This window comes from Falco rusticolus, chromosome 7 (genome assembly GCF_015220075.1).
Source record: "Falco rusticolus isolate bFalRus1 chromosome 7, bFalRus1.pri, whole genome shotgun sequence".
NCBI classification, from domain to species: Eukaryota; Metazoa; Chordata; class Aves; order Falconiformes; family Falconidae; genus Falco; species Falco rusticolus.
Genome location: NC_051193.1, coordinates 71,015,619 through 71,041,246, shown reverse-complemented (window position 1 = coordinate 71,041,246; position 25,628 = coordinate 71,015,619). Strand labels below are relative to the sequence as shown.

General features: G+C 48.0%; 1 protein-coding gene across 1 annotated transcript; it reads left to right on the top strand.

Annotated features, from left to right (window-relative positions):
- The first annotated feature begins 126 nt into the window (after positions 1–126).
- CRY2 (cryptochrome circadian regulator 2) lies at positions 127–22,783 on the top strand. Its single transcript, XM_037394093.1, has 12 exons — positions 127–362; positions 3,173–3,281; positions 6,763–6,905; positions 13,867–14,051; positions 15,370–15,458; positions 16,496–16,636; positions 17,134–17,445; positions 18,535–18,686; positions 18,837–19,039; positions 19,508–19,597; positions 20,113–20,254; positions 20,744–22,783. Exons 1-11 carry the CDS (start codon positions 163–165, stop codon positions 20,250–20,252), a joined length of 1,764 nt encoding a protein of 587 aa, XP_037249990.1. The 5' UTR covers positions 127–162; the 3' UTR covers positions 20,253–20,254; positions 20,744–22,783.
- The last annotated feature ends 2,845 nt before the right edge of the window (positions 22,784–25,628 follow it).

Genomic DNA, 25,628 nt, shown 5'->3' with positions numbered 1-25,628 from the left:
CCCGCGGCCGCTGGGGGGCGGCAGAGCGCCTTCAGGCACGCGCTCCGCCCGCTTCCGCCCCGCCCCGCCCCGCTGATTGGCTGCTGTCGCACCTAATCAGTGCGGCGGGGTGGGGCGGAAGCGGGCGGAGCGCAGGGGCCGCGGCGGCAGTTGGCGGCGGCGATGGCGGCGGCCGCTCTGGGCCTGGCCGCGGGCCCGGCCCCGGCCCTTTGCTGCTCGGTGCATTGGTTCCGCCGTGGGCTGCGTCTCCACGATAACCCGGCGTTGCAGGAAGCGTTGCGAGACGCCGCGTCCCTCCGTTGCATCTATATTCTGGACCCTTGGTTCGCCGCCTCCTCCGCCGTGGGCATCAACCGCTGGCGGTGAGGAGGCGCCGGGCCCTTGGGCCGCGGGTGGGCCCGAGGGGGGGCGGTGGTGTGGGCTCCCGCGGCAGTCGGTGCGCTTTCGGGGGCGGTGGGTGAGCCGTGCCGCTCAGCACGCGATGCCTTGGCCAGCCGGGCCCCGCTGTTGCTCCCCCCGGCCCCCCTATTCCTCCCCCCGGTCCCCTCCGTGCAGGGGAGAGGCCGCCTTGCCCGGCTGGCCTAGGCACGGTTTTCACGGCTGTGTTGCCTGACCGTGTAGAATGGAGCCGTCCAACTTTATGTAATGGCATTAGACTTTTTCCTTACGAGCTGGGCGAATGTATGAGAGCAGCAGACCGATGGACGTTTACCTTTAGGAAATGTTTTCCTCTGAATTTAGAGATAAGCGCAAAGAATGCTTAGAGCTGCGAGACTGCACCATGCCTTCCCTCTGCCCTCTGAGTGCGCGAAGGCATGTGCACACACCTGCCTTCCACCTGTCCCTCAGATTTTTACAGAAATATGCTTTGGCTGTTGCTAGGGTGGTAGAGATGAAGCTTTGGGGTTTTCCCCTCTCTACAAATAGGAAAATGTGTGGAGAGCCAGACCTCCTGTAACATTACATAATGCTATCGTGCTGGGTCTTGGCTGTCTCAACATTTGGCAACCCAATCCAGGTAGGGATTCTCCTCTGCAGGGCTCCTCTCTGTACAAGCAGAGCAGATCTCCCCCTGCCCCGTCGGATGGGCAGCCACCTGGCTAAAAATCCTTTTAAGTGCTCTTTGAAATGTCACGTGGCTGTGCGTAAGGGAGACTGTAGTTGTGACTGATGGCTTCTGCTGTGCACCTACCTCAGCTTCATCTTAAGGAATGAAACAGCGTGGGGGGTTTCGAAGCGTTTCTAGAACCTGCATCAGAGGATGGCTTAAAAACTGTAAATGCGCAGAAATGACCACAACGTAGCTGTTCCGAGTATAGAAGATTGTGGATTCTGTAACAGCTTAAGATCTAGGAGCCTGAAGTGATCTTTCCATAGACTCTTTACAGGCAGCAGCAGACTGAAATGCCGTTCACGTGCTGTTGTTGATGCTAACTGTCCTTATTTCGAAGAACCAAAGCAGTGCCCCCAGAAGATTAATTCCTGATCCATTTAATCCTTGTTGCTTTCAACCAGCATTGTGAGGAGAGGAGGAAACAGGTAGCGGTCTTGTTTGTGTTGTACTCATGGAATATATGAGCAGGTGAAGTTTTTTTAAAAAAAAAATGTTTTCTGGAGGTATGTGGCTACTGCAGATGTCGGAGATTAGCACCACTGCCTGTTAGACAAAAATGTGGTAGCGAGTTACTTATTTAGCAGAGTTCCCATTGGGAGCCTTGGCTTTGTTTTGCTATTTTTTTAATGTGATTACTTGTATTCAGAGTTCTATGCTCCAAAAGCAAATGCTTGTGTTTCAGAAACGTATCATGTTGAAAATCCCTTGTTATTTAACTGCACAGCATGTGTAAGCCATATAGGGTTAAACCTTGTTTAATTTTTAGAACATTTTAGAACATTAATTTTTAGAAAGTTGATAATTCATGTTTAATAGATGGAAAGTGGGCCGGGGGTAGGGGAATGGTTTAAGTTACCCAGACCTGGTTCTGGATCTTCTGTACTGTGATACTGGGCCCTTCTTTCCATGAACCCCGAGTCCCTTTCTCCCTCAGGACTTGCAGAGGGAGCTTGTTCTAGCTCAAAGTTTGCAGTTCCCATTATAGGCAGTGCAGCTGAGGAGAGAGGAATTACCCACTTTGCAGGGCAGTTGTAGCTTATGTTTCCTTAGCTGTGTGTGTTCTTAAGGGAGCTGATGCAGATACTCATGTCTTGCAGGTCACGCTGCAGAGCGGGCATGCAGGAATGACGGAGAGGTGGAGGCTGGCAGGCTCGTTTACAAAGGGTTGCGAGTTTGCCAGCAGTGCCACGTGCTGTCGCAGGGACTGTGGTTTTAAAGCTGGTGTCTTTTTTTCAGAGTTAGACAAAACGAAGTGAAGTTACGACATAGATGGGGTGATGTGTGGCTGTGAAAGCAAAGATTATATACAATTGGTGATTTATAGTGTAGTGGGGGGTTAGTAAGACACACCATTAAATGCAAAAAGCACTTAAATACTTTTTTACAGTTTTGAGGTAGGAGGGAATAGATTAATGTATGGCATGCTGTCATCTCTGCAGCTTCATGTGGAAGATAAATTGCAGTTCTAAGGACACGTAATTCTTGCCTTGGGAGATCTTGGTGCCCAGTCCTGTGCTACTGATGGGCTAAGAATGTACTTTCCTCTGCTGCTTGTGTATTCGTAGCCAGAACTGTGAAACTTGCACGGCTCTTGTAGTAATTCATTACTTTCCTTGGAGCAGTGTATAAACATCTTTCTACTTTGTATGCAAAATCCCTCCTGCCCCAGAACCCATGAACGAATATACTAGGGAATTACATGGTTTATGCTTTTCTCCGTATCATAATGTGGAGAGAGCAGCTGGCAGGGGGGTGTTGCCAGCTCTGAGAGAGAACATGGGAAGGGTGTTGCAGGAAAAAGAAAATCCTGGAAACCTCTTGCAGCTGGACAAGCAGAACGTGCATATGAATGGCTGGGAGCTGGCTAGTGCTGCAGTCTCATAGCAGTTGGCAGACAGACCAGGGATGAATGTGAATTCTTGTTTTCTGTTTCTTGTCCTAACTTTTAGTTTGATTTGGTGTTGCAGGTTTGCTGGAGTCCCATGCAAATTCTCCTCATTTGTCTTTTAGCTGTAACTGGACTGACTGACACTAACTGCGGTTGTTTCTTCTCTGCAGATTTCTGCTCCAATCTCTGGAAGATCTGGACAACAGTTTAAGGAAACTCAGCTCTCGCTTGTTTGTTGTGCGAGGGCAACCAACAGATGTCTTCCCAAGGCTCTTTAAAGTAAGAGAACAATTTTCTGGAACATAGTGAAGAAAAATTGATGTCCTGGTCCTGTCCTTGTTGTCACTGACGAATGATTGTTGGCAATCCCCTCAGCTTCTCTAACTATACCTAATTCTTCACTATAACAAACTCTTCTCTGTAACTGCAACGAACTACTATCCCTAAGGGCCAGCTTCGGAGCCAGATACACTCTTGAACTCAGACTAGGAAAGAAATATAGTAGTAGGGTGTAATGTAGTACCAGGGTGCTTGAGCTTCTCTTTTTGAATGGTGGTCCTAGTTTCTGTAGTCTGGTCTCACAGAGTTGCACTGTAACACATTGACTCCTCTGTGTTAAGAGCTTTTTTCCTGCTGGCAGTTTTTACTCAGGAAGACTGCTATGTCCATACACCTTTACAGATGACTGAAAAAGCATATTGATCTGTATGTGAATTGCAAATAGGGCTTTGTGTTAAAATCTCAAAATTCAGAAGCTTTTATGTTAGCTGACCTTCCTTTCCTCCTCCTATTCAAGACTGCGGTTCAGTCAGCTCAGCAGCAGAATAAAGCTTGGGTCCGAGCTTCCTGCTGATGTACCATTTAGGATGCTGGAATACGCAGTGGCTGATGATGAATTAGTGGGATACATTTCTGAAGCAATATGTCAGTGCTGCAGATCAAGAAACAGGGCTGGCAGGAGTGTCTCCTTGAATATCAGGGTTCATCAAGCAGTATCATTTTTCTCTGTCCTGCTCTGAGATTGTATTTCCCATTGTCTTTGAAGCTTTTTGATGGTGTCTTTGTTAGAGTGACAAAGTTAAATGAAAAAAACATGGTTCACAATAGTCTTAGGAGTTGGGTTTATCATGTGGACTGTACCTTACGTATGGTTGACAGAAGTAGTGTCCCCAAAGCCTGCTAAAGACCAGCTGCTGAGAAGGAAAGGTAAACTTGAATCTATACCCTCCTGCTGTAAGTGGTTCTGATACATATTTTCTCAAGGAGGGCAGTACTGTGGAGGGGAATCAGACTATGCAGGTCAGAAAGGGCACTGATACTTATTTTGGCTTCCGCATCTTAACGTGACACAAACGATGTGCCGTTTTTAGCCTTTTCAGAATCTTGGGTTATTTTTATCTTTTGATCTGTAAATAAGTTCTCACTAGTAGTAGTTCATGTCCTGCTTAGTTTAGTTCAGGGATTCACAGGATAATTGAAACTTTGAGAAAAATGCTTGCTTTCATCAAAGAAGAAAACATAGTTGGCAGTGTGAGGTTTGGGAGAGGTGGTTGTCAAATCGGACAGACCTGCCTTTTGATGCAGTCTGTTTTGCCTGTGCAGGTGAGTTGATGAGTACCTTAGATGTGCTGCAGCAGAGCTGAAAAGAACGTCTGTGGGGAGGGGGTGTGTGTTATGCTGTTATATGGTAAATGTATGGCTTTGCTGGGGATTCAGGCCTCTCCAGAGCTGCTGCACTGAACAGTGAATTAGCAGTGGCTCATGCCTTGCTGTCAGCTGTTGTAGAGAGGAGAGTTATGTCACGTGGTAATGCATCACTTAGAACTAACATAATTTCTGCTCTTGCTGCCAGTAGCTGAGCTATGGTGTTGGTAACAGTCACTGCGAAGGCACTATTATGCACGGGTACCCTGAGGAGAAGTGTACCTGTCAGCTCTCTGTTAACCTTTGCAGGGGTGTTTTTTGTCTCATTTCCTCTGAACAAACATCTGTAATTTTACCTCTTCTATCAAAGAAAAGTGTGTCGTTTGTTCACTGAAGTTTGCTCACAGTCCCTTTGGTGTGTTGTTGTTTTTTTTTCCCCAGCAGTTTTTCTTTGCTATAGGCTAGATACTAAGAGACAAGTCAGTCATGACTTGTCTTTTGTCTATCTGCAGCAATTCATTGTCATACAGCTTACTGTTTTCTGTTTGGTTGTGCTCTGCTTATTGTGTGCTACCGTAGCACACAGTGTGGTGGGCTTCTCAGAACTTTAGGAAATACCTGAATTTGAAGTTCTGTATTCTTACCTAAAATCTCTCTTAGCCTTAAATGGGTTTTTATTCCATTTGTTAGTTTCAAGGCAATAATATATGTCTGTTCAAGACCAAAGTAATCTTTTCCAAGCCTTCCAGCTGATGCTGTCTGTCTTATAAAAGAAAGAAAAGTTCAAAACGAAGCTGTTAAATCACACGGGAGCAGGACAGGGGATGGATCATGTCTCTCTGACCCCTGCTCTGAGTTACAGACGCTGTCATGTTCTTATTTTGAAAAAGGAGTGGAGGACATCTCTGAAATGCATGTTCAATGGTACATAACTGTTTTAGTTCTCTGTCCTTCCTAATACTAATTTTAGGATTGAATCTGAAAGTTTAGAAAAGAAGGGGACTTGTACAGTTGTTTTCTGCTTCTAAATTCCCTTCCCCATCTTCAGCATTATTTTTTAGTGGCATTTAGTGAATTAATTGCATCCGTTCTTCGTGCTTTTTTCTGGTTCCAAAAGACTGTACTTTATATACAGAGATGGCTTGGACTGCCTCACTTGGAGAATGTGGTTTGTATCTTAGCTGTGTGAGGGTTTTTTTAAGTGTCTTTCTAGATTTCTGGCTGTGTTTGACTAAAGTGTTTGCTAAACAAATCTGTGGGCTGCTGCTCTGCTTGGTGGATGTCTCGGGAGAGTCGCTGTGGAAACCATTAAACCTCTTCTCATAGGATTCATTTTCTGAGGAAAACTAGGCCATAGTCTTTGAGAGCAAACTGTGCTCTGGAAAAGCCTGGAAGAGGCTGAATACTATTTCATAAAGCCTATTCCATGTAATTTGTGAGGGATCTCTTAAAGGTGTGAAGATATAGAATAGGTATGTGGCTTGACTAGGGTAAAATAACACCCCAAAGTTAGGACTTTAATTTAAATCTGAATTGCAGTATCATACTCTACTGTGCTGACCAGAAAGGTTCACTCAGTTGCCATCCTTTGTCCTGCATTTCCCATTACCTGTTTTTTTGCTGGTCCTCTATGATGTGATGACTTTAAAGAGACACTGGAAAAAATTTAGAGTGTTTTGGTCTTACTTAATGGTAGTCTCCACATAAAAATACAGGGTTTTGAGTGGAACTTCTATTGAAAGATTTCTCTGAAATGGTTTCTCTGCACGTTTTGGAACAGGGTGGTAGGGTTACTCATGGGCAGCATGTGCAACAAAACAAGTTGTTGTTAGGCTTGGGGACTGAGCTGAAACCTAAGAACATTAATAGAGAAGAACTCAAACCTCCTGTCATGTGTTTTAAACCTGAAATTTAGGAATTTGCATAGCAGATGCAGTGCTTGCTGGAGCTGATAAAATTGTTGATTCTTTGGTTATCTTGACTCCAGACTGCTCATTGGAGCCTTCTCTAAGATTCCAGGATGTAACACTGTCCAGGAATTCTGAAATCCTTGTTCGTAATCGTGCTGGTTAGAAAGAGTCTTCTGTGACAGCTGTGCATATTGTGTTTCTTGCAGGAATGGGGAGTCACTCGTCTCACCTTCGAATATGACTCGGAGCCATTTGGTAAGGAGAGAGATGCAGCTATCGTCAAACTGGCCAAGGAGGCTGGTGTGGAGGTGGTGATAGAGAACTCCCACACCCTCTATGACCTGGACAGGTACGGGGCGGGGGGGGGGGGGGGGGAGCAAGGGCAGAGGTGATGCCTGGGCTAGACTGGGATTGTCACGTCTGGGAAGACTTCATCTCCTCCATTACGCTGATCGCTGTATGTTGATCACGCTCATCCTGTGTGAGCCTGGAAGGTGTCAACAGGATTACTCTGCGCCCTTGCACTTTTGATTAGAGCACGTCAAAGTGCTGACAGTGACGTGAATGTACAGAAAGGTGTTGCCTCAAGCTTATTAAACTCTGTACTTGGCAGTCATTTAAGTTGCTCAGCTGTGGCCTATTGATTGCTCTCCTTCAGCATGTCCTCACTGCATGGGCTGCTTTTTTTTTTTTTCCCCTCTTCATTGTAATAAACGTAGTTGAGCTGTTGTCTCAGATTATGAAGGCAGAGCTTTTAACTGATGGATGTACCAGGACAGCTGGAAGAAGTAGAACAAGGTAGATGGGGGCAAACTTACCTTATTCTAAAACCTGAATGCTTTGTCTTTGTTGTTTTTTTGTAGTGTTGTATTTGGTATGGGGGAGCCTTGCCTTTATGTTGAGTTTTATATATTTACATATATATATATATGATCTCCTTGAACAGTGGAGACAGTCTTTCAGCTAAGACTCTAGGTATGCTTAGCCATGTTTCAATACTATTCTTACAGGTTGCTTGCTTTTTTTTTTTTTTTTGATGACTTGTGACAGAAATGTTGAATGTCGATTTCCGCCTATAAATCTTCAGCATCCATAATTTCGTATGGGAAGAAGCTCTGCAGTTAGCACGTGCTGTGTGGAAATGTTTGTCTTTGGAGCGAGAGGGATTCTTCTTGAACCAGTCTCATGAGCAGATGCTGCTTTCTAATTTTTGCATTAGAAGAGAGAGACCATGAATGCTTATTACATTCTCACCCCTTCGATGTCAACGCCCCTCACATCTTTCCTAGTTTGCCTAAGTTTTCAGGTGGAATCAGTTCCATATCTCTTCTAAGTTTTGTCACCTTTCTTTATACTTCTGGGTGTTTCTAGAGATGGAGAGCAGTGGTGAAATCTCTAGCTAGCATTCAAAATGTAGGAGTGACATGGATTTTTATAGTGCTATAATGTTTTGTGTCTTCTCCTAATAGTAACTAGCATTCTTCTTGCTTTTTCCAAGTGCTGCTTAACTAATATCTTAGAGCTTTCCTCCAGAATGGTCATAGCTATTTGAGAGGCTGCTACTATATGAGTAAGTTGAAGATTGCATAGCTATGAATATGGAGAAACAGCGAGACCAACGCTGCATTTCATCTGATATTTTTGTCAGCTGGTCATGTGGTGTATAAGGGGAATTTTCAAGTTGCCTTTCATCTGTAGCCATCCCAGATAGCTTATTGCGTCAGTGAACTTTATCATCATGCTCTTTTTTTGTGCCTTCCCAGATACTTTATGAATAATGTTGAGCAGCACAAACCCTAGCTCAACTCTGTGTAGGATTTCTCCTCCTGTTGGAAATGTTCATTCTTGCTCTGTACTGTGGCTCAAAGAATTTTCTGTCTGCAGGGACCTTTTCCTTTATCCCAATTTGTTGTGGTTTCTTTAAAAATTTCCAGTGAGAGAGAAAGTCAAATGGCTACTGAAAATTCAGGTAAAGTGTATCAACTGAATCTCCCTTGCCACAGGCTTAAATGTCACAAATAGATTTTGAGGCACAACTTCCCTTTACAAAGGCCACATTAACCCTCCAGCATATTGCGTATACCCGTGCATTCACTGATTCTATTAGTATTTTCTACCCATCTGCCTAATGCATGTATCACTCTATTCTGTTGTCCCTCTGATGCCCTTGAAATGCTTTTTAAATCTGGAGTCATATTTCCCTTTTTTTTCCTCTTAGTATCTGAACAGGTTTAAGGCAAGTGTTACACGCAGCGTGTTTGTAACATGTAGTTTGGGTATTTCTTGATGTCCATCATAACTCCTTGGTAAATGCTCGCTGGTCCTGGCAAGCTGTTGCTGTTAAGAGTAGCTTTGTTTTGTGGCACTTCTTCCTGACCTCCCAGTCTGTGACATCTGATAAATTCCCTGGAAAAGATTTGGAGTCATAACCTCCCTGTATACCTCCATAGTGAATACACCTGCAAAAATAAATGCAGGTATTTTCGCTGTGTTGTTATGGTCTCTGCTTTTTGTTGTTGTTGTTGTTGAGTTGATCACCTCTCAGCCCTACAAATATACTGAAGTGTTTGTAATGGATTTTTTTTATTACTTTATTTTTTTACTACTTAGGCTTTTTTTAAAAGGTTTCGTAAAGTTTTGTTTGGGTTGGGAGGTGCAGGGAGGCTGCTTTTGTGGTTTTTGATTTAACCTACCAAAGTCTGGAGGTTTCCCATCTTCATTTGGCCTTCATTTTTCAGAAAGATTTTGCCTTCTGTTACCTTTGCTGATGCTATTCCTTAATTGTTTTGACTCCTGTGATCCTTCTGAAATCTTTTTTGATGGTCTGTGTGCAATTGTTGAATTATTTTTTTTTTCTCCCCAACATCATCTTCAAATCATCTCTGTGTTGTCTGTCAGTGTTTTGCATCTCAGCTTGTTCTTTTTGCTTAGCACACTTCCTTGGTTTTATGCATTATGCTATTGTTGCTCCTGGAAGGATGTTAAATTGATGCATGCCAAAGTCACAGTTAGAGCAGGCAAGTGATAACTAACATTTTCAGCTATACCTTAGCACTGCATAAGATCAAATAATGAATTGCCTTTCCTTGTGGGTTCTTGATTAATTGTTCCATGGAGCAGTCATTTATGGCAACTAGAAAATTGGGTTTTGGCAGGCAGCAGCATGTGACAGCTACCCAGTTTGTGTGGAGACAGCTGAAGTCTCCAGTTACTCTGACATTTCCTGGTTCTTGGCATCTCTGAGATTTCTCAGCAGGTGGTAATACAGTTCTAATACTGTATTTCTCCTGGAAGCCCCTCTTAGAATATTTCACTCTCCAGTCATGCTACCGTGAGTTAGAAGACTTGTGTATGTGTTGTCCCTCTGCTCACCCTACTGTTTTTCTTGCGTAACTAGTAACGTGGCATCCTACTTCTCATCTTTCTTTAATCAAGATTCTGACAAGGTTGTCAGGGCTGGTTTTAAACAATTTAGACTAATCTTTCACCTCTACATAAATGATTCCAGCAGTCCTTCCCGTGTTCCCAGTACCACCTCCACCAGCTCCTTGTAAACATTTACAAAGAGCCTGTTCAGTTCACTTGTGAATGTGACCGGTTTTACCCAGGAGGAAGATTACAATATGCTCCTTGTTGGCACTGCCAGCGTAGCTCTGTGATTAGCAGAGCATCTTTTCTGTCCTCTTGTCCTCTCCCTCAAAACAAGGAGAGGGCTATAAAAAAAATCAGCATCAGTGCTGGAAAATACTCCTAAAAATCTAGGAATTCCCAGTCAAGATTAGTGATGTTCAGATTGTAGAAGTCAGACAGAAAAAATAATCGCTTGGGTATCAGCTTAGCCTGCTCGAAGCCTTTACTCAACAATCATTCTGTCTGACAGCTTCCAGCTGACAGGTGGTTTTGTCTCTTCTCTGGATCTGCCTGTTTTCTCCTTAGCATCTAAATCCTCTGTAGTCTGCTTGCTGATGTTCAGCATTGTGGTTTCTGTAATCCTGGACAGGCCTGTGTTATTCAGGGGGAGTGGTTTAGGTCAGGAAAGAATACTGTGAGCTTGTATGTTTGCAGTATGCGTCAGGAGCAGCTTTTCCTCAAATATTCTAGCCTAAGGCTGAAATGATAGTAAAATGCATTTTAATAGGAGCACATACTAACTTAAAGGAACCAAGCCCTGCAGAAGGGAGAGTACCTTGCTGGTTCTGCAGTTCATAATTACACCAAAAAAGTGCTTTATTTCCATCTAAAAAGGTGAAGTCAAACTTCTGCCTGCCAGATCTTGTTATCTGTGTCTGTCTTGCATTGGTGCTGTGCTGTCACGTGTTTTCCCCCTGTGCTGGTACTTAGTCTGTCATCAGGTCTTCATCTTTCATCTGCTCATGTGTGTGATTCTGTGGAAGTTGAATTGTTTGTCCTTTGTCCTTTGTCCAGCCTTGTGTGAAATATCTGCTGGTTATCTCTGTCTCCTCTTTGAATCTGTAGAAATACCCCTTGTCTTACTTACACGTAGCCCTACACGCGCTCTCCGGAGTGAGGATTTAGATCAGAGCAATTGCATAAGCTGGCGAGGCTAACTAAATAGTCTGCGTGAGTTGGTAGTGGGGCGGGCTGTTGAGCAGCCTGCTTGCCGAGTGCTGCTGGCAGCCAGCTTTTCCTTGCAGAAGGAAGCGGGGGGGGGCACATTCAGTACCATGCCAGAACTGGGCCCCGTCATTAGCAAGCGAGCTGAGGCGTCAGTTTTTTGAGGCAAGCAGCTTTCCCTTGCCTGGTAGCCATCCCGCTGGGCCACTGCTGTGAATCAGAAGGTGACACCTGTGAGGGTGTGTGTTTGAAGTCAGCAGACACTTCTGTCACAGGTGACTGACTGTAGGATACTGTATAATCTTAGAAGCGCCAGAACTGTGTTTGATCAGGTTTTGGTTGCCTGCTTTCTTGAGGTAAAGTGTGACTGTATGACTGACAGTCAAAAAGACCCTTGTAACTTCTGGCATCGAGCTGCTGCTGGCAGATAGTGCTGGGCAGATATATTGCTAGTCTGGTACACAGACATTTTAGTGTGTACTCACTAACGCCAGAAAGCTTAGGGTTTGTGTGACAAGTGCAGTGATACTGCTCTTCTCTGTTCCGCTTCAAGAAAACTAGAAGAGTAACTGCCACATGTAGTCTGTGGATTGCACTGGGGGAGACGGATGAAACAGGAGTATTAAATCCAGGGGGGCTCCCTTTTTCTGTCATCGGGGAAAGTCCTGTGAGATTGTACTGCCTGCGTTAGAAGGACAGTATTGTATAATACCCAATATTTGATACTTCTTTTCATGGCAGTATTGCGGAAGGTTCACATTTTGTTACACGTAATGCCAGTGTCGGGTGCTGTGAAATGTGCAGCTTGTCCTAGCCCTATCTCTTGCGTCCCAGACCCAGTAACTGTCTGTTCAGGAATTTAGGAGCTGTACTAGGTAACTTCACTCGTATTCATGTGCTTGAGGATGTCAAATGCAAGACACTGGTATCCACCTGCAAGTCACAGCGATCTGCTCCAAGTGGCTGGCTGTTGTCAAAAATTTTAGCTGTGGATCTGGGATGTGGTATAATAGTGTAGATCTCAGACAGCTGCAGCCTCGGCAGATGTTTGGAAGAGGACTGAAAAAAGGGGCAGCATTAAAGAAGTGGCTTCCCTGTGCCTATCCCCAGCACCTCAGGGCAAACATGGTGCAGCTTTGTCACGTTTTTCAAAGCTCTGAACTTCTCTGGGAACATGTGAGCCTGTCCAGAATGCAGTAACTGGAAGTGCCTCACTTCTCTTCCAGTGGCAACGCTGATTTTCTGGGGATCTCTGGTTGGTTTTGTGGGGGGACCCCAGTGACAAGCGTAGGCTGCAGAGAAGATTGTGGTGGGTAGTATAGTGTTTGTGAGACTTTGTGGTCTCTTGCCATCCCTGGGGTGGTACAGGGTCAGCCAGCGGGAAAAGTGTGTGTGTGTGTGTGTGTGTGAAAGCAGAGGACGTGCTTTCTGGTATGGAGGTACAGGACCGAGTGTTGCCTGTGAGGCTGCCCGCTGGGCGACGTGCGGTGTTCCGCACACCCTGCGGCCGGGTTGCCCCTGCTTGTTCGGTAGCGGCTTTTTCTCCCAGTGTTCACAACTCGCCAGCGGGAAAACGGGAGGGAGCGGCGCGCGCATCAGCGCGTCCTGCGGGGACGGACCGGCCTGCGGGGCGGGGGGAGGGGCGGCGCGGGCCCTGTCCCCGGCCGCGGGTGCCCCGGTGGCCCCGCAGCACACGTGAGAGGCGCTGGGGACCGGCGTGTCGCCCCGCCTCGCGTACACGTGCTGCCGCGGGGGGGAGGCACATGGCGCCGGCCGGCCCCGCGGTCCCGGCTGTCAGCCCGGCCCTTGCGTAAGCTGCTGGCTGTGGGGCGGGGACGGCGCTGTGCTGCGCTGCCGCTCCCGGTGCGGCGGTGGGGCTGGCCGCCTCAGCTTTATGTAATGCCGGCGAGCCCTGGGCTGGCTGCTTTGCTGTTAACTCCTTCCTCTCCCCGCAGGAGCGGGGGTTAGAACTGGCATCTCTCACCCTGGGGAAGCTTACCTTGCCGGGGGGCTTCTTAAAGCCCTCCATCCCGGGAAAAATCAGACTGCCTGGCCCTGGCAGGCTGTGGATGCTTAGTGAAGTGGAGGAATGGGGAACCGTGGCAGTCTTTTTTTCCGTAGCGTGATCTGACGCAGGAGAATAACATGAGGCAGGTCCGCTCGTGAGCGCATGGCACGGGGGAGGATGGCGATCCCTAATCGTGGGGAGAGAGGAATGACGCAAACTGGGATTTGTCTCATCTGAGATAGGTGGAGGAGGCGTCACTAGCAGACTGGGACTTTATGTGTCAGACGGGGAGGAAGTCAGGTCAGAATACTGTTAGGATATCACAGGGTGTCGGGGGAACGTATGCAGGTCTGGCATTTGCTATCTTGGGGAGACAGGCAATAATCAGATTGAGATTTCATACTGGGGTCTGATGAGGAGCCCTGGGAGAGATGCAATGCTAAGCTCGGTTCAGCTGAAGCTGTTTTGGTTTTTTTCCCATGGAGATGAAATAGTATCTGGGGTTCTGTTTTCTGGGGTATTTGGGGGCTGGTTGGTTTTTTTTATTATTATTTTTAATACTCCTTTGAAGGATACATCAGGTGGAAGCTAGGTTTGTAAGGATTTCTGTATCCAAAGTGAAAGGCTGTCCTGGGCAGAGATAGTGGGATGCAGTTTGGCTGTCATTTCCACATGTCTTCTGTGGTAGTGAGGCTGTGTTGTTTCACCTTGCTTATTTTGTCTCCAGAATAATTGAGCTGAATGGCCACAAGCCACCCCTCACCTACAAGCGCTTCCAGGCCATCATTAGCCGTATGGAGCTCCCAAAGAAGCCAGTGAGCACTGTAATAAGCCAGCAGATGGAGGCATGTAAAGTGGACATCCAGGAGAACCATGACGATGTGTATGGGGTTCCATCCCTGGAAGAGCTGGGTATGTGTTGAGAGTGAAGGCAAGGGTTAACTGCCAGCTGAAAGCGGATCTAGTGATGGCTGGCATGCGCCCAAGACAACTCCAGTGTTCTCATCTGACCTGGGCTGCCTCTAGCCCTAGAAGTAGCCTGATGTTTTCGGAGAGTGCTAGACCTTCTGAAAACAGAATGCTGTCCCTTGCACTGCTGTTGATGCACAGCATCCCCTTTAGCATTGCTCTGAAATGCTCTGCATCTGTCCTTATGTTCTCTGCTATACTGAGCATGTAACCACATGTCTCATGTCCTTGCCAGCTGCTTTCCTCCTACTGCCATCTCTGACACATTGTGTAACTGACCTGAAGAAGTAAACTAACAGTGTTCCAGGCTTAGGTCATTTCATTCAGTTGTTGCAGAGCAGCAGCGATTTGGGAGCTTAGCAAGACAAAAGCTATTACAGAAACTTCTTTCACTCATCCCGCTATGCCTTTCGGTCCTGTATTTTCCTTGTAGAAAGGGGATGAATAGAGAGCTGAGGCATGAGGAATGCAAGGCCTACATCAGGGAGGTGAAGCTAAATGGAAGGGAAGAAAGGATTCATGCAGAATACTGTCTGCGTGTGTGTGACTGGAGGCTCCAGTCATACCTCCATATCACCTTGTACCTTAATAATGCATAGTTTCAGCAGTCACATAAAAGCAGGGGCCTTCCCAACAGGAGTATCCTAAGGGCTGCAGTTCTGGGTGGATCAACTTCCTTTGTTGTCTGGCCTAATGTGAGTCTGCCTGCAACCTTACACTGCTCTGCTTGCTGCGGGGGGAGGCTCCTCTGTCAGCCTGGAGCAGTGCAGGGAACCCGCTCCCGCTTTTGCATTGGTTCTTCAGCACTAATCCAGTGCCTTTTCCAGCACCAGCTTTCAGCAGAATAAGGAGCCTCACCAGGAGTAGCCAGGCCATCTAGTGAGCTGCTGGTGTCCATGGCAAGGTATTTTGTAAGACAGAGCTGTGGAGCATATGTTTCTTTGCCAGCTGCTCTGGCCTTTGGAGCAGAGCCCTGTGGGGTGGGTAGTGCTGAGGAACCAGAGAGTGCTGGCATGTGAGCAGTGGGAAAAGTCCCCAGAGGGCTGCCTGAAGCATTGCAGGGAGAGGCCCTTGTAGTGCACTGTCATGAGCAGGCTCTCCCCATGTTCCACATGATTTGCCTGCTGTACAAGGACTAGAGCAGCAAGTAAGCCATGTTAGGCAACTGCAGTATGTAGTCTATTGCTGTTATTAATGCTTAATCTTATCTATACCTGTTGTCTAAGTATGGCTTCAAATCTTACGAAGTTCTTTCTCTCAGGCTTTCCTACAGATGGTCTTGCCCCTGCAGTTTGGCAAGGAGGGGAGACAGAAGCTTTAGCGCGGCTGGATAAACACTTGGAAAGAAAGGTAACCCCTGTTATTTAAGTTGTGATTCCTGCAGGCTGTGCCTCCAAGTGAAAAATGTTGAGCATTGGCTCTTCCTAGCAATGGTCACAGCATTCACCTCTGGAAGGAGTGTTTAGTATCAGAGTACTCCTGTGATTTTGGGTTGTGTGTGGAGCAGGGAGCTCCTGGGCTTCCTCAGACCCAAAGAAGTAGAGCTGTATATTAATTATGCTACTGTCTGAAGCACACAAGGTTCTTTTCCCTATTTCTACCCCTCAGTTTCCTTTAGAGGAGTGCAAACTTGGAAAATCTCATGTACGTTGCTCAGGCTCTGTGCTGCAGGCCATCTCATCTTGTCTTTAGCTGAAGTATTAGTGCAAGTACGTGTTTATAAAAGGACACCTTCCCCTTGCACGTCAGCCTGTTAATATGTTATCTCACTGACTGGCATTCCTTGAGCCCCAGGCTGAAATACTCAAATTTTTCCTATGGGGCACGTGTTCTTGATTATAGTGCACAAGGCAAACAATTTCAAAGTACTGAAAGATGTCCCAGGTGCAGAGGCATCACTCGGTTTTAACCAGTTTATATCTTTTTAATGCTGGGTGGCTTGGTGGCAGTTGTAGAAGTCAAAGCATAAATTCTTGTGCTGAAGGGGAAACAAACTGTCAATGTAGTGCTCCACAAAAAGCTCTGAACTCCACACTTTTCTTGTTTAGGGTGTGAAATGAGATAAACGTACATGGACATAAACAGTTGCATTAGCTTGTGTCCCTAGGAGCTCTCAGGGTTAGTAGCTCCTGCATGCAAGGCAAATCTAGTCCATTTCTTGGCCAAAATGAGTGATTTAAATCCTGGAGCAAAGGTTTTGCATTTCCTGAATGGGGTGGGGGATCGGGATTGCCCACTTGAGACCTTTCCCAGCAGTGGTTGGAGGTGAGTGGAAGAGACTCTGTTGTCAGACCCGAGTATCCTCACCACCCACGCAGAGGCCTGGCCTTTAGCAGTGTCCTGTGAATCATTAGGGTTTTTGGCTCATTTCTCCTGAATATGTCTAGGCCTGGGTTGCAAATTATGAAAGACCAAGGATGAACGCCAATTCGTTGCTGGCCAGCCCTACAGGACTCAGTCCCTACCTGCGTTTTGGCTGCTTGTCCTGCCGCTTGTTTTACTATCGTCTCTGGGAGCTGTATAAGAAGGTAAGACTAAAGGGTCCTCTGGAGAGCAGGCTGGGTTTGTGCATAGATAGCACGGTGCTGGTTCCCAGCCAGTGTGCCAGAACAACTGCAGAAGTTACTGCTGCCTCCCTTGTGTTTGACAGTTGGGCTAAGCTTGTTGTTACTACAGAAGAGAATCTTGGGTGAGGCAGAGTTAATTTTCTAGTAGTCGAGCAGACCTTAAATCTACTGGTGCTTGTTCTTCAGTTTGGACTTCAGTGTCACAAGCCATGCAGAGCTCTTTACTGTTAGTTTTGTGTTGTTTGAGTTGCTGGTAAGTGTGCCAGGTGAGCTAAAAGCAGTGCTCTGATTTCACCACCTGGGGTTTCTGGTAAAGGATGATCTGGAGTTAAGGTCATTTATGGCAGTTGTCAGTAACTGACTTGGGAATTGTGTGTAAATGCATGGGTGGCTTACAGCTCAGCTTAATGAAGCTAGTCCTCCCCTGCTTGTGGATACCCTTGTTCCCTCCTCCACAGGTGAAGCGGAACAGCACGCCCCCCCTCTCTCTGTACGGACAGCTTCTGTGGCGGGAGTTTTTCTACACAGCAGCCACAAACAACCCAAAGTTTGATCGCATGGAGGGGAACCCCATCTGCATCCAAATCCCCTGGGACAGGAACCCTGAAGCCTTGGCGAAGTGGGCAGAGGGCAAGACAGGCTTCCCTTGGATTGATGCGATCATGACCCAACTGAGACAGGAAGGCTGGATCCACCATCTGGCCAGGCACGCGGTGGCCTGCTTCCTGACCAGGGGTGACCTCTGGATCAGCTGGGAGTCAGGAGTCAGGGTGAGTCTGGCATTTCCAGAGACTTGCAGGAGGCCATAAGGAAAACAAAAGTCTACTTGGCACTTGCTGCAAGGATGGGCGCACAGGTATGGCTTTTGCTTTGCATGTAAAAGTTGCATAGAAGAGAGGATTTGCTAGCCAGGCTCTTGGCCTGCCAACAGCCTGACTTCTTTCTGCCTTCTGCCGTGAGGCTCTGATGGTATCAAGAGTTTCCGCTAACCATAACTAATGTTAGCGGAACCAGTAGTAAGTATGGACTGGGGGTTTGGGGACTTCTTTTTGTTTGTTTGTTTGTTTGTTTGTTGTAAAAGTTCTCTCAATCCATCTGTTTTCTTGGCAAGTTCAGTATCACTTTATAACTGGACCTTTTTCCTCATTGTATAATCCATCACTGCACCAGTCAGGGAGTGCTCCATGAGTGTGAAATCTGAGCCTAGAGTCTCTTGAGGAAAGAGGTAAAAGACCCTCCTCTTAGGTTCAAGCTGTCTGTCCCTTCAGATGGCCCATCCCAGTGTACATACTGACCTAGGTAAGAAGTGGAGGTGGGGGTATCTGGTCACAAAGCTGAGAAAGCGAAGCATAGCTGAAAGCGTGCCATAGGGTCAGATGCTAAAAGCACAGCATCTGTGCATGGATGTGAGCGAGCTACTGCTGATACTTGTCTGCCTCTCGGTGGCAGGATGCTCTCAGACCTTCAGAGGGGTTCTTGCTTTCATGCTTGTTCTCCTGTGCAGCATCTGCCTGCTTCCCACAGTTGGTGCTTTGCACTTGTTACGCCTCCCAGGTTAGAATCAATACCCAAGGCTTGCTGCAACACTAGGTAGTGATTTAGCCTGTAGCTGCATGAGAGAGAAGCCAGCACTCTGTCAGTGTGAGCAGACATACCTCCCTATGTGAAAGCATCAGGAAGTGAGATGTATTGACCAGCCAGCTGGCTTCAGCCAGCAGATTGCCTCTTTGCTGCTGTTTGGGTTCCTAGGAGCTGTTCTCGCAGCTCAGTGCCTGCCATTTGACATAGCATCTTGAGTCCTCCTGCCACGAAGCCCTGCCTGGGGAAGCTGTCATTGCCTTTTCTTCAAATTGCTGCAGGTATTTGATGAACTGTTGCTGGATGCAGATTTCAGCGTAAATGCGGGCAGCTGGATGTGGCTTTCATGCAGCGCATTCTTCCAGCAGTTCTTCCACTGTTACTGCCCTGTGGGTTTCGGACGTCGCACAGACCCCAGTGGTGACTATGTTAAGTAAGTGATACCACTGGGGCTTCTTTATAGCTCGATCTATGAGCCTAAGTTGTTCAGTGGCTGACAGGTGCATGGTGCTTTCTGTGCATTGTGAATGCTGCGTTGCTGCACTTCAAGTGGTGTTTGTGAATCTTTTTACTTGCGTTGCAGGAGGTATCTGCCCAAGCTAAAGGGTTTCCCTTCACGATATATCTACGAACCGTGGAATGCGCCTGAGTCTGTGCAGAAGGCAGCCAAGTGCATCATTGGGGTGGACTACCCCAAACCCATGGTGAACCACGCAGAGACCAGCCGACTGAACATCGAACGCATGAAGCAGATATACCAGCAGCTGTCACGCTACAGGGGGCTCTGTAAGTACCAGCAGTTGCAAAAGATCGTGTCTTTGGTAGGAGATAAAATGCTAGGAGGAAAGGTTGTGATAGCACTTGTGTCTCTGGCCAGTTCTTGCAAGGGGAAGCAGTCCCTGCCAAAGCTGCTCACTTGGTTTTCAGGGAATGCTCCACTGAGCTCTTGGACACGTAGGAGTGGAGTCCGAGTAGTTTTGAGAGCTGGTGATGGCACAGCACTACTTGCGTGCCACCAATGGTCCCTTCTTCACTTTCGGGAAAAAAAACCGAGGTAGAGCATCCTAAGTAAAGAAATATGCTGCTGGATCGTGGTGTCTGTCTGTGCCAGCTCAGCGGGTGCAGCTCAGAAGCCATCCTGCTTTAGGATGTGGATGGGCTGGTCGGTCATCACTAAGGTGTTTCAGTGTGAAAGGCTTCTCTCCCCCCAGGTGTGTTTTGTTGCTGAACCGTGATCCTCGTGCCTTTCTCCAGGTTTACTGGCATCAGTCCCTTCGTGTGTGGAAGATCTCAGTGGTCCAGTCACAGACTCAGCTTCAGGGCAGGGCTGCAGCACCAGTACAGGTGAGTTGGAGCTATTTGTGTGCTTCTGAGGTAGTTTCATGTTGACTTAAAGGCTGTGGGCATGGGAGAGAGATCCTTTTCTTTGAAGAATAGTTAGCTAGGAAAACATAGATCATATTCACCTTCCTTTAGGCTTCCTTCAGAAGTCCCCAGTGAGCCTTCATTTCTAAAAGGGCTGAAGAATAGGAGCTCATTAAAGTGAATCTTTTATTCCCTGTATGGGACCATATGCAGCCACTTAAAGGAGAAGTACAGATCACTGTAGGGCAAGTCAGGTATAATTAAGCTGTCCTCCGCCAGAGGAGGATACCTTTGTGTTTGTTCTGGGGAACTTAATTATTCTGGTTTTAACAAAGTTTTTTGAAGAGTTTTCAAGGAGGCTCTGGCAACGTGTCTCAGGGCTCATGCACTGCGTATTCGTCTTTCTCCCAGCTCTGTGGCAGGTTGAGCTAGGGTATACTTGTGAGGGGATCTAAAGGTGGGGAGCCATTGCAATGACTCTTCTTCCTCTACAGCAATGAGGCTGTCGCAAGCAGACCAGGCTTCTCCAAAGCGCAAACACGAGGGAGCAGAAGAGCTGTGCGCTGAAGAACTGTACAAACGAGCCAAAGTGACAGGTCTCCCCGCTCCAGAGATCCCTGGCAAGAGTTTGTGATTGTGAGTAGTCCCTAGTGTGATCTGGCTTAAACTGCCTTGTTCTGGCAGCTAGCAAGGCTCAATCTTATTTGCTCCCTGCATTTTAATGAACAAAATGGACTTGCTTGTGGGGAGAGGTGGCTCCTAACGGTAATTCCATAGCCCTGTAATTTGGCAGTGGTCTGCCCTCTGGTTGTTTTGCTTTTGCTTGACAAGCTGTTAACTCAGCTGTCCGGCAGAGAGCAGTACCCTGTTGCTAGAACAATCACAGAGCACAGGTGTTCATGGGTTTGCTGTAGTGAGGCTGGTTCTTCTTCCACAGAGTGGGTTTGCGGCCAGGTTTACCCGTGCGGTGAGTGTATGGGCTAGAGGACGGGAGGACGCAGGTCCTCCCTGAAATGCTGAAATGCTCTGGATCCCAGGCGGGAAAGGAGCTGGTCGCATGTTCTGCCAGCTTTTCAGTATGAGAGGGGAGGTCAAGGCAAATTCTGTCTTTTGCTTTCTCTACAGCCAGCGACAAGCACCTTGTAAGTGAAGAGTGAGAGTGCTGAAGAGGTGACCAGAGGAGTAGGGAGTGCTGCGCAGAGGGACTGGAACTCGTCATCCCACCGGGAAGTCGGGGGTGTCATATAAATGTGTAATTCCAGTAGGTGCCACACCGGGGCGCTGCGTTACTTGTGCTTGGGAACATTTGGCTTCCTGCTCTCTGAGCCAAATCGTCTCTCCGCAGCCGTGCCCGAAATCTGCCCGCGTTTAAGGGTGCCAGAGCCTTCTCTCAACTTGTTTGCTCCCAGGTGTGTCTGGCTTTTCTGACAACGGCTCAGCGCGTGTGAGTTGGTGCATTGATGTAGGCAGCAACACCTGCACATCTCAGAAATAGTGAACATCCTTTCTCATCACTAGTACTAGGCAGTGAGGTGCGCTGATTAATTTAAATCATAGTAGGGGTTGAGAAGGAAGCTGATACAACGTCAAAAATAGAATACTCTACAGAATAGGGTAAGAGAACAGGAAAAAACTCAGTATTTCTTTCACTAGGCTAGACTGACAGCGATGTAAATGATTTTTGAGTAAATCATGGTGGTATTTGTGTGGGATGGAAACAAAGAGAAGGAAAATGGTAGCATGAGAACAAAGGGATACAAACTGTCCATTAGAAAGGCACTGCTTTCCCTGCAGGAGAACCTCACTGCTGCAAGGTGAGCCACGGTGCTGTAGCCTGGAATGGGCAGCTTCAGAGCAGTTTGACACCTGTAGAGGAGGGATTCTGAGAGAAGGAGGAATACTTTAGAGAATAAGACCATGCATGCCTTGATAGGAGTAAAGCAGTCTCCCGGAAGCTTACTGGTCCAAATAATAAGGGAGCTATACCTGAGCCCTGTACTCTATAGCGTTTCCTTCCCCGAGTGAGAGCTCTCAAGCAGAGTGACTGGTGTCTGGTGTGTAGCCTGTGGAGGGCCTCATACTGATAGGGGATGTGTTACACATCAGCTCCTTGAAGTGAGTCTTCCTCGGGCTCAGTCCATTGACCATTCTGCGTGCTCTTTCCTGTATTGGCATCTGTTTTGAGTTTCTGCACAGTATACTGCAGTACCTCGTACCCTGCACACTGCTCCTTGCCATTTGCACTCACGCTGGTGCTTTGTAGCCTAGCAGGGAGATGGCATCGCTTTCCTGGCTCATAACCAACCATACACTCCTGGGCCTCGTCCTGTTCCATGTCGCTTCAGTGCGGTGCTGGCAGAGCACCCCTGCTTGCCTTCCCACCTGAGAGAGCAGGGGAGGGCAGTACTGCAGAAGAGCCTCTTTTAGCCATTTTCAAGAAGGATTAGATCAAGTAGCTGGTCTGGTGCAACGAGCTGCTGTTGGCGCTGTTTTCATTTGCTATCCAAAACCTTTCATCCCCACCTGGCACAAGTGGTGTGGGGCCATATGTGAGCTTATGCAACTAACAGCTTGGGGGACACAGAGGTTGTCTCCCACTCTGATAATCCACAGGGATAATTGGATTCAGTTTTGGAGTCCATGTTTAAACCCAAAGCAGTGGGGCTGCAAATAGAAACTGACTCATGAATCTGGGAAGCCTGAAGTAGTTGAATGGGGTCTGTGAGTTAAATTATTGAATAGCTGAATAAGCTTTCCTTCCCACTCATCTCTCTGGGGAATTGACCTTAGATTCCTTTTCCTAAGGGAATCCATTGGGTGGACTGACCAAGTAAGTAAGTAAATAAACTTTTCCTGCCCTTACTTTCTTCTAAACTACTATTCCTAGAGTCTGCCTGGTGAATAACCCAGTAATCGACAGGTTTTGTCTCCTTCAGTCTGACCCAGACCTTACTCTCATTGTCTTGAGGGTAGAAAAGTAAAAAGAAAAAGAGACCCTTTCCCCCTCCCCTGTGTCCTGCTACAGAGAGAAGAAGGGCAAGACATGCACTTTGTACACTTTGGTTACAGAAATAGTGACTTCTGCCAGTTGGAGGGTTTGATGCTTAGGCAATGGTCTGTACATATGACATTTTTCTTTTTTTATATATAAATGTCTTTAACCCTGTCTTTGCTGTCATCCAAATTATTTTGTTTGGTAAGTGGCATTTTGGCGGCTGTATCCATGGGGGTGAGGAGCCAAAGGGAGGGGAGGCAAAAACTCCCAAGTGATCTCTTGGAAGGCTTTGTGGGTGAGGAGGAAATCCCGTCTGCAAGGTTTGTGTCAGCGCCTGAGACGTGGATGGTGGCACATGGAAGAGCTGCAGTTTGGGTAGTAGAACTGGGAAGGACACACAGAAACACAAGGCCAGCCAAAGACAAGGGGAAAACTTCCTGCAAGAAACTTAAGTAGGCTGGGATTCATCTGCTCTGGTATCTTTTCCAAACTGAAATTATAAAGGTGGGGAAAACCCTGTGACAAACAAGTAGAGGATGATTGTTCGCTGTTTTCTGTAGCATTTAAGATTGGACATGCTTGATTAAACTACGAGATGGCAGATTGAACGAGGCTCGCCTTAGTTTTGGTGGCAAGCTCTTCCTTAGCTGTGGGTGCTAACAGCTTGCATTCAAAAAGGCTTGACCAGTTCATGGGGAAAGAAAAAGCCATCAGTAACCACGAGTGAAGATGCCGTCTTTGTTTCAGCAAGGAGCAGAAGATGCTGGAGGCTGAGATAAAGGAAGTACCAGGAAATGGATGCCAGCTTGGGGCTTTCCATTTGTGGGGTAACGAACTGTTTTCTGTGCCTGAGGGGTAGGTGGCAATATTTGACCTGATAACAGGCACCCCCAAAGCAAGCATAGCGTGAGCTCTGCCTGGGGAGAGGGAGCAGTTGGCTTTTGATGCCGTGAGAGCAGAGGCTCTGGAGATGTTCCTCAGGGTGGTGTGGGGGCTCCTTTCAACTGCGAGGGTGAGCACTGGGGCAGAGCAATGCTACGCAGCTATGGACAGTGTGAACATTGTCCAACATGGGTCTCCTGTCGGGGACAGAGCTTTTTCTTTTACAGATCTTCAGCTGAGTTGTGAGCTGACACCAAATACACCATTTTCTGGGTTCCCCAGTTTGAGAGAGGGGGAGCTGCTGGGGAGGGGCCGGCGGGGGCTGCGAAGGGGGTGAGGGGCTGGAGCATCTCCCCGGGGAGGAAGGGCTGAGCGGGCGGGGGCTGTTCAGCCTGGAGAGGAGCAGCCGAGAGGGGATGTCACCCATGGCTGCAGGTATCCCCGGGCGGGTGCCCAGGGGACGGGGCCAGGCTCTTCCCAGCGGTGCCCAGCGGCGGGACGAGGGGCACCGGGCACAAACCGCCACACGGCCGGTTCCCTCTGAGCAGGAGGGAGAACGTGTGTCCCTGGCGGGTGGCGGGGCGCTGGGCCGGGCTGCCCAGAGCGGCTGGGGAGGCTCCTTCTGCGGGGCCATGGTGCAGCCTGCGGGGAGAGCCTGCGGGGGGGGATGGGGATGGGGGCTCGGGGGCACTGCCCGCCCGCGCCGGTCGGGATACCATGATGATTAGCAGTCTAGCCTAGGACACAGCTGGAGTAACGTTCTGCTTGTGCATTATGCCATCCTCCTCGGTGCCTCTGTGTAGACCAAGTTACTGGAACCTTTATTTTTGGAGAATTACGTGAGGTACATCACTTTCTCAGTGACCAGCAGGATACTAGGAAGCGTGAGTAGCCACGCAGCTTCTTGTCCGGGTTCGGCAGTGGGTCTGATCCAGAACTGCTAGGCTACAGTCTTGGCCTCAGCTGGGGTGTGTTCAGGTAGCACCAGTCCAAACACCAGCTAAGTCATTATTGCAAGCAATCCAACAAAGCCAAGACACACAAAAAATATTTTGCATCTATAAGCATTTAAAATTGGGAGCCTTAATTTGTTTGGCAAGTTTGAGATGCAAAAGGCAGGTTTTGAAGATGCAGATTGGGGTATTTCAAAGAGGTGCTGGAGATAAAAGGGCACGCCTGGTCTGCAGGGAGGGTGGCACTTCTGGTGGTGGTCAGCTGTGTGGGGTGCAGCTGAGGTTCCTGCTATTGATGAGCTGTTCCCTTGTCTCCGGACCCTCTCGGGCTTGAGAAGAGTAACGGTGTCAGTGCTTGAAGGTGGTTGTACATGACAAAAAAACCTTTTGAAAATAGCAGCCTGTGCCTTAGAAAATGAAGAGCCAGGATGACAGCAAACAGTCCAGCTTTCTCTACTCAGAGTGTAATAATGTCAATTAAACCTGGAGAGGTTGGGCTTGAGGCTCCTCCTCTGTGCCGGCCAGGGCATCTGTTCTCCCTGTCAAAGGAATGACGGTGACATGGGACAAAGGATGGGAATGGCTAACCTTGGATTTCTAGCAGAGAGTGAGTGTCTGCTCCATGTGCTGGTGGCTGGGGAAATTCCCTTCCCCCATGACTCATCCATCTGCAGAAAGGAGCTGGAGCGGCTTCAGGAGGGGCTGGCTGAAGTGTTTGGATGCAGAAAACCCACCTGGGTATGAAGGGATGGGAGCCAGAGCTGTGGCCGTGGGGGCAGGGGGAAACCAGGGCAGTGAGGAGGATGGTTGATGGAAAGAGAGCAGAGCATGGGGGGGGCGATCGGGTGGTTCAGCTGGGGGAGAGCAGCCGGAAAAACTCTCTTGGCACTTAAGTTGTCCTCCAGCTTGAGGCTGAGAATGGTTGCCCTGAAGTGAACCTGACAGTCAACTGGACAGCTTGAAAGAGAAAGAAGAGAGGAGATGCCTTGTGGGCCGGGATGCTGGCTGGGGCAGCAGCGTGGTCTGTTAGCAGGAGGTGTGCGTGCACTGCAGAGGCCGTGGGTGCTAGGGTGCATTTGAGGCGGACGTGACCAGCAGCAGTGCAGCCAGAAAGGCCCAGGTGGGTCTCCTGCCTGGCTGGCTCGAGCCAGGACTGGGGTGAAAGGCCCAGTGGCCAGAC